At 47.4% G+C, this 7456-nt stretch overlaps 1 protein-coding gene across 3 annotated transcripts; it reads right to left on the reverse strand.

Annotated features, from left to right (window-relative positions):
• Positions 1-3223: 3223 nt before the first annotated feature.
• CETN2 (centrin 2) lies at positions 3224-7357 on the reverse strand. Of its 3 annotated transcripts, none has more exons than XM_080794705.1 (5): positions 7247-7357; positions 6159-6317; positions 5706-5834; positions 4242-4379; positions 3224-3799 (listed from the first exon to the last, which is right to left on the reverse strand). In XM_080794705.1, exons 1-5 carry the CDS (start codon positions 7343-7345, stop codon positions 3710-3712), a joined length of 615 nt encoding a protein of 204 aa, XP_080650831.1. In that variant the 5' UTR covers positions 7346-7357; the 3' UTR covers positions 3224-3709. The 3 variants fall into 3 exon arrangements, with proteins under 3 accessions (XP_080650831.1, XP_080650832.1, XP_080650833.1); XM_080794706.1 differs by having other exon boundaries at positions 7111-7250; XM_080794707.1 differs by lacking the exon at positions 7247-7357 and adding an exon at positions 7106-7136.
• Between the last annotated feature and the right edge of the window lie 99 nt (positions 7358-7456).

Below are 7456 nucleotides of genomic sequence, written 5' to 3' on the forward strand. Positions count from 1 at the left end.
TGCTCAGCGGAGAGCCTGCTTCTCCCTCTGCTTTCCCCCTGCTTGTGTTCCCTCTCTCGCTGTCTCTCTCTGTCAAATAAATACATAAAAGCTTTAATAAATAAAATAATAAAATAAAATAAAATCCAATAAAAGATGAACAGACCCCAAGAGGTGCCCCCAGGGCAGCTAATGTAGGTTTCTGCCCTTTAATGCCCTGTCAGCATCCTGGCTCCAGCATCAATTCCATGTCTGAAAGACAGGGATTGAGCTATCTCCTTTCTTTAAACAACTTTCTGAGACAGATTTTACTTATATCAAGCCTGACTACGGCTATCAGTTAAAGCAGCTGTTCCTAGCAGTTGGAACACTTCGGAGCAAAGAAAAGACTATTCCACCGGAGAGTCCTTTCAAGAAAGTTCACTATATCCCTGAGTTACTAGGGAGGCCCACGAGGCCCGACAGGAACCAACTTCTCCTTTTCCCTCCCCCCCCCAAAGCCCCCATTCCCACCATCTCCCTGGGGCTCTCTGCTGCATCCTCAGAGGAAGTGACCCCAGTTCCCTCTCCATCCTCACCCCTACACCCCCTACCCCTCTCTGTCCCAGCTCCATATGAAGGCACTTCTGCTTCCTCTTTATCCACATCCCTGCCACCTCCCTAAGACTCTCCCTGGTCCATCGCACATCAACCAACTTCAGCTGCCTCTCCTTGCCAATATCCAGCTCAACATGAAATGCTGCCTCTTGCTCTCCATCCTACCACACTCCTACATTTCTCTACTCCACCCTCACATGAACTAACCTCTGCTCCCATTCTCCTCAGCTCCACAGGAAGGAATTTCTTCCCCCCACTTCCCCTCTCTTCCCCCTACCCTGCACTCTCATGAACCAATCTCTGCGCTCTCTCTGTCATTTCCCACCCCCACTCCCCTGCAGCTCCCTCCTCCAGTCCCACATGAATGGACCTCTGCTCCCCCCACCTCCCCATCACCCCCCTCCAAGCCCCTACAGGGCTGGGCTGTCTATATAGAAACTAGCCCTTGCTCCCTTTCTCTCCCCCGCCCCACCTGAATCAGTCTTTCCTGACCTCATGGACTGGCTGTGGTGCCTCCACTTCCCAACCCCTTCTCACTCTCCACGATCTTTCTAATTCTTCCCCAGCTGAACTGATCTCTCCCACCTCCCTACTCTCCATACATCTCTCTAGGGGACTCTTGTTCCCTCTTTCTCCATTCCCGACGTCCTGCACTCCACTCCAGCTCTGTAGATCCCTCCTGTGAACTGAGTAGGCAGAATAGTCTGACTCGCCCTCCCTATCCACCCTCCACCCTCCACATCTTACCTAAATACTCCTACCTTTCCCTGGTCTGGCCTCACAGAAGCTTCTTCTACTTCTCTGTCCCCACCCCCTGCCACCTCCCTTACACTTCCTGGTCCAACCCCACCTGAGCTGATTCTGCCCCCTCCGTCCCATGATCCTACAGCTGCTCTACAACTCTCTACATCATCTGCACCTGCACCGGCCTCCCCTACCATTTCTTCCCCGTCCCCTCCAGTCCCTTCAACGTCTGGTCCAGCCCTTCATAAACTGACCCCAGCCCTCTCTCCGTCCACATTCCCCTACCCCTCGGCCTCCACATGAAGCAGTCCCTGCTGACTCTCTCCCCGTGTTCTTGACCCCCATGTGACTCTCTGTTCCAGTGCCACACCCACTGATCTGTGCTGCTCCCTCTGCCCCAAACCCTTCCACTGAGCAATGGCAAAGCTGTTTTAAAATGGCTGGCAGGCACCAATATGAGTACCTTATGCTTGTTTTTAACCTTAAGGATAACAGGTTCCTTATCACTCTCCCTTCCCCCAATATTCCTCACTCTATTTCATTTATGAGAACATTAAGGAGCGGGAGATAAGAATGTTTCCAGGGTGACAGTTAACAGTAAAATGCGAAGTAGGACCCAGTCTTCTCACTCCTTTCCAATATTGTATGTCTTTTATCAGATCATGCGCCTCTTATTAGAAAACAGCAATACGAAAAAGGTCAAACCCTCCCGGTAAATGCTGTCAACTCAGCTTTGGGGGACAATGAACATAAAGCCTCATGGACCCACACCTAACAAAGCCATGTGACAATGACACCAAGGAAATGAGATTGAAAACAAACCCTTTCGAAATGCCTTCTTGGCCCTTTGTGTGAGTCTGCCTTGGGTCCTCAGTGACTCTGACTTAAGCACAACTCTTCTCCCCACTATGCAGACAAGGAACCTAAGGCACTTGGAGAAGGAGTTTGTCCCCGATTACCCAGCCAGAAAGTGGTGGAGCCCATGAGAGAACCCAGGTCTGAGGCTACTCTAGGCTCCCCCCACCACGCCCCAGTGTTTCTCGGGGAATGATCCCTCTGCAGACAGGTCTGGAGGGTTCCCAAGTCCTTCAGGGTGCCAGTGTCCAGGGATGAGGCCCAGGGCCGAACCTCTTCACCTGCTTCCCATGTAAGGGTACCACGTGAAATACAGGAAACCCAAGTCAAGTTAAATTTCAGATCAACAGTGGATAAATAACAAAAAGTCCAAGTGGGATATACTTATCCTAAAAAAACTGATCTGAAATTCAAATGGACTTAGGTGTTCTCTTTGCTATCTGTATCAGACAACCCCACCCTGGGATTAGGATGTCCCCAGAGTTTAAAACCTGTTCTGTCTAGGGGTTTTCCATTTCCTCTTGACCCTTCTTGTTCCTCACCCAGCCTGGGGCAGAGACTTTAATTTTATCTGCCAGGGCTTCTTTTTTTTTTAATTTTTTATTTATTTTCAGCGTAACAGTATTGCCAGGGCTTCTCTTATAGGCCATCCCATGCAGGGCCCAGAGAGGGCTGGACAAGGTCGCTCAGCCCAACCTAATACGGAGGTCTGAGACACTGACCAGAGGTTGGCTGAATTCAACCTACTGTCATAGTAACTTGCCTTTCCCCAATTTGTCCAAACACAAATTACCAATGGGACTCTCAGCCTTATACTTTTCCCAAACTATTTTTAAGGCAGCATTTAGCTGTAGATAAATGGAAATTCTGCTACTTTTAACTCTGACAAATTCCCAAGGGAAGGAACAATTTAATAGTAAAGGTTGATTTCATTTTCTGTCCATGGGCTGGGAAGGACTTGGGGATCTACCAGGCTGCCGTCAACACAGTGGTTTAGAAGATGAACTCACAGTCAAGGCCAAAGAACTCATCCGTAGAGAACAAAAGCTTAAAATAAGAAAGGCTTTATTTTTAAGACAAAACAAATAGCACAAACACACATCCAAATGCACGTAAGTTCACTGGGTTTTATAAAAGAGAAAGCTGCACTCAGCTGTCAGTTATAACTAGAAACATCAAGGAGATGCCCCTTGCTTCTGGTGGCATGGGTCCAACATGTGCTTGTCTAAGAAGTCATTCTGTGGTGGCATCAGTGTGGAAATGCATGAATGAGTGAGGTGATTAAAAGGCAGGAGTGCAGGTGGGTGAAAGCTTTAAGAGCCTTTTCACCACCCTAATGTGCTCTTGTTTTGCTCTGAGGAATTGAAGCAATCAGCAGATCACCTTACAAAGAACTTAAATGTCAAAGAACACTTTCAGATACCTAAAAGAGATCCAAGATTGTTACTGAAGTCACACAGGGAGGTGAGTAGGAGAAAACAGTTTATGTTCTCAAAACCCAGGTTTCACACAATATGAAAAGAAGAGACTGATCTCAGTAAAGGCTGGTCTTTTTCATGATGCGCAGGAACTCCTGCTCATTGACTTCTCCATCTCCGTCTCGATCAGCCTCATCGATCATTTCCTGCAGGATAATGAAGAATCAGCTTAGATTAACTCATAAATGTAACTAAATTATGACTGAGCAGTAGGTCTTTATAATGTTACATGAATAGACAGTTGTGGTCCACCCAATGCAAATAATGCACTTTTTGTAACAGCTCGGCTACCAAAAAGTTATTTAAAAATCAAGCAATACTTTGTCACACATATCATCTAGAAGGGAACCTGAAGATCATCCTGACCAGGGGAATTCCTAAAACCTAAAATAGTAAGTAAGAATGTATCTGTGTGCATTTTTCTGGGAGTGGGGCCCATAGGTTTGTCACACTATCAAAGGAGAAATTAAGTGGTCAACAGAGGGGTAAGGGAACACTACTTTCCCTTCACACTGGGGCTCACATCAGAGAAAATAAAACTCAGGGGCTCCAAGCAGGAATTGAAGTCCGGTCTGATGCCTTACAAACCTGCAACTCCTCATCAGTGAGGTTCTCACCCAACTCCTTGGCCACGCGCTTTAGATTTTTGAATGATATCTTCCCAGTTTCATCATCATCGAAGAGCTTGAAAGCTTTCAGAATTTCTTCTTTGGTATCTTTCTCAGACTTAACAAGTAAGACAGAAAACACAGGGGCAGTTAGTCAGGCGGCAGCCCCACTACCACCTGACATGACTAACCCCCTGACATGCTCTTGACGATAGCCTTCCTCACAGCAGTCTTAGCTCACCGGAGATCGAACATCAGCCCGGGTAGAAGAGGACAAAGTCAGTGACGTTATTATAAACACAGAGGCTAAAAAGGAAATATAAAGGGTTGACTTCAAACATTCCTTCTGTACAAACCAAAGAGAAACAGGAGTAGAGGGCCGAGTTCAAGCTAGAGGAAAACACACCGCTCAAGCTGGTGGAAGGGATCGTCTTGGCAGGGGTAGGGAGATGCAGGGAGGACAGAGAGGGCTATTTAACTTGTTATGGGATCGCAGAGAGTTACTGGGATCCCAAGTACTCTAAGAGGAAGAAAGGAAAATCTCCAAAAACTCACACTCCAGAAATCCCTGAAAAGTAGCTAAAGAGAGAGAGAAGCCCTCTAATAAGAGCAATCGGGGAACCCACCTTCGATGTGGGACGGCTTTACGAGGTAGTTACAGCATGTTAAGCTTCCTGATCTCTTAAATTAGTACACACACGAAAAATACAGGTAGGATTAGATGTTTTCAAAGCAACAGAATTATCAGAGTAGGAACAGACCTGTGACCTGAGACACACATGGAGCTACTTTTCCACAGGCCAGTCAAGCAGTTGCGCCACACAAGAGAGGAGCCAGAAAGGCAATGAAGGAGCAATGGCCCACGGGGCACATAAACACACAGCCTGGGCGGGGCGATGACATGCAGGGGAGTGAAGTGGCTTTTTCAGGTCACGTTCTTTCTTGACCCTCTGGATCCTGTAAAACGGTGACATCTGAGGGACTAGACAACGGGTGAAAGTGCTGAACGGCCAATTCCTGGTGCAGGAAAAACACAGCTGTCCTCAGGCTAAGGCTTCCCAGGATAAACGAGAGAGAACAGAATTTTGACCTTTAAAGTATAGGCATTTCATCTTGTCAGGCAGTGCAATATTGCTGGTGTTTACAGCATTTCCTGCTTGTGCTTGTCACAGTGACATATCAGTTGGAGAAAAATAATCACAAAAGTGACAGCGCGAGTACTCTTACGAGTTTACAGAGGGTAAGCTGACTTTTCCTGTGATTCTCTGGCCTTGAAGAAAGCCAAGTAGAACGTAAGCATCCTGTCAGTCATAAGTACTATACTTTCTCAGCTGAACCCTCCAGCCTGTATCACGTTTTCCTCAGTGAAGACATTTTTATATCTAGATTCAAATTTGTTCACTATTATGCGTGGAAAATATGCTAGTTATCCCAGCTAACTTACCATTTTCTGAGTCATCACAGTCAAAAAGTCACTGAAGTTCATTTTTCCTGTCCCTTCCTTATCAATTTCACTTATCATTTTCTTGATCTCTTCTTTCTTGGGTTCAAAGCCCAGCGCCCTCATCGCCACCTACAATGAAAACAGGACCATCTCAATAGACACAGTTAACCCTTGCAGGAGCAAAAATCAGAGCATGGAGAGTATCAAGCCAGCATCTGACACAATCAAGTTGAAATGATCGGGAAACACTACAACACTATGCAGATTGATATCTGTGCTCAATTTCATTTTATACCACTTGAGGTAAATAAAGACCGAAAACAGAGCACAGTATATCGTCCGCTGATACTTTTTTCAGGGAGAAGAGGGCAAAAGGGTAGAACAGTGACAGGAAAAGAAGACAAAGAAGTAGAGGAAAGGCAAGGCAGCACAGTGGGAATGTAAAGGGCTTGCCTTAAGTTCCTTAACATCTATGGTCCCAGTCCCATCAGCATCAAAGAGGTCAAAAGCTTCCCGGATTTCCTGCTTCTGCTCTTCTGTAAGCTCTGGCTTAGGACTCATCCTTTTTCGCTGGGCAGACGATGCCATGCTTGCCTTCTTAAAGTTAGAGGCCTTTAGATATTTTACAAACATAGAAGCACAGTATTATGTAATACAATCCATATTTTACATAAAATAATTACAAAGTGTTTTAACAATATTTACAGCAAGCAATTCCAAAGCTTTGCTTAACAGAAAGTGCAATGCTTTACTGGAAAGAACAATGAATCTTTCCATGCACATCTATCCCTCCCTCTTCTTTCCCGTTGTTTCTAGAAGCAAGGAGACCATTTGTTCCTTTGGACATCTTTTATTGAAAATCATCCCCAAAGAGATCCAGCCAAGGAGCTGTGGATAACTGTACAGATAACCAGCTACTCTTGAATTTGGGGATCCTAATTCTGGATATGTCCTTATAACACCCGCTCGCAGTATTCCACTTCCGTCTATGTACTGACTTTGTGATGACTTCTACATTTCGACAAATATTACTACGTAGCTAAGGTGTATATCCTGCCAATACCGAATAACAAAACTCAATCCACTCGACACATCTGTGCCTCCTTCAAGAAGCTCAAAATGTCTCCCAATTGTCCCTGTACTTATTTAGAATGCACGTTAACAAACATAATAAACCTCCCCCCGGTTCCGTGGGTAAACTTTGGTAGCGCAAGGCGGCCAGCAGGTCAGGGTCTGAGAGTCTGGGCATGCGGGTAACCCGAGTTTTCTTTGACCAAGGGCGGTCACCGAGGGGGCTGGCAGGGGAAGGCCAGGGGAGCCCGAGGGATGGGTGGGCGCAGAGTGGGTGAAGGGGAGGCAGCGGAGAATCACGGGCCCAGGTGGACGGCCAGCGTCCCTACCCTACCCTTCCGGGAAAGAGCTCAGAGGAAGTACGGTCACTCCAAAGCCGAGAACGGCGCCGGAGAGCTGGCAGGGCCAGATGAGGCCTGGGAAGAGCTCAGCCTCTGGGCGCGGGGCACCAAAGGACGGCCCCCACTCACCATTGCCGATGGACTCCGCGGGCCGTTGTTACGGCAACCGACGTACACACTGATTCGGCGCTGTTCCCACCGTCCCGCGCGCGGGACGCCGCTCCCCATTGGAGTAGGGCTGTGGTGGGCGGGTCTAACCGGACAAACGCCAGGCGCGGGGTCAGGGGCTGCGCGCTCCCGGCAGAGGCCTGGCTTCATTGGGCAAGATCATGTTCTGAG

This window comes from Martes martes (genome assembly GCF_963455335.1).
Source record: "Martes martes genome assembly, chromosome: X".
Classification (NCBI taxonomy): Eukaryota; Metazoa; Chordata; class Mammalia; order Carnivora; family Mustelidae; genus Martes; species Martes martes.

Excerpts from the sequence above, each read along its gene's own strand:
- CETN2 (XM_080794705.1), bottom strand. The coding sequence starts at position 7,345 with ATGGGGAGCGGCGTCCCGCGCGCGGGACGGTGGGAACAGCGCCGAATC. Across the intron at positions 6,318-7,246 it reads CGCGGAGTCCATCGGCAATG|GCCTCTAACTTTAAGAAGGC; the intron begins GTGAGTGGGGGC and ends AAATATCTAAAG. Across the intron at positions 4,380-5,705 it reads CTGTGATGACTCAGAAAATG|TCTGAGAAAGATACCAAAGA; the intron begins GTAAGTTAGCTG and ends TTACTTGTTAAG.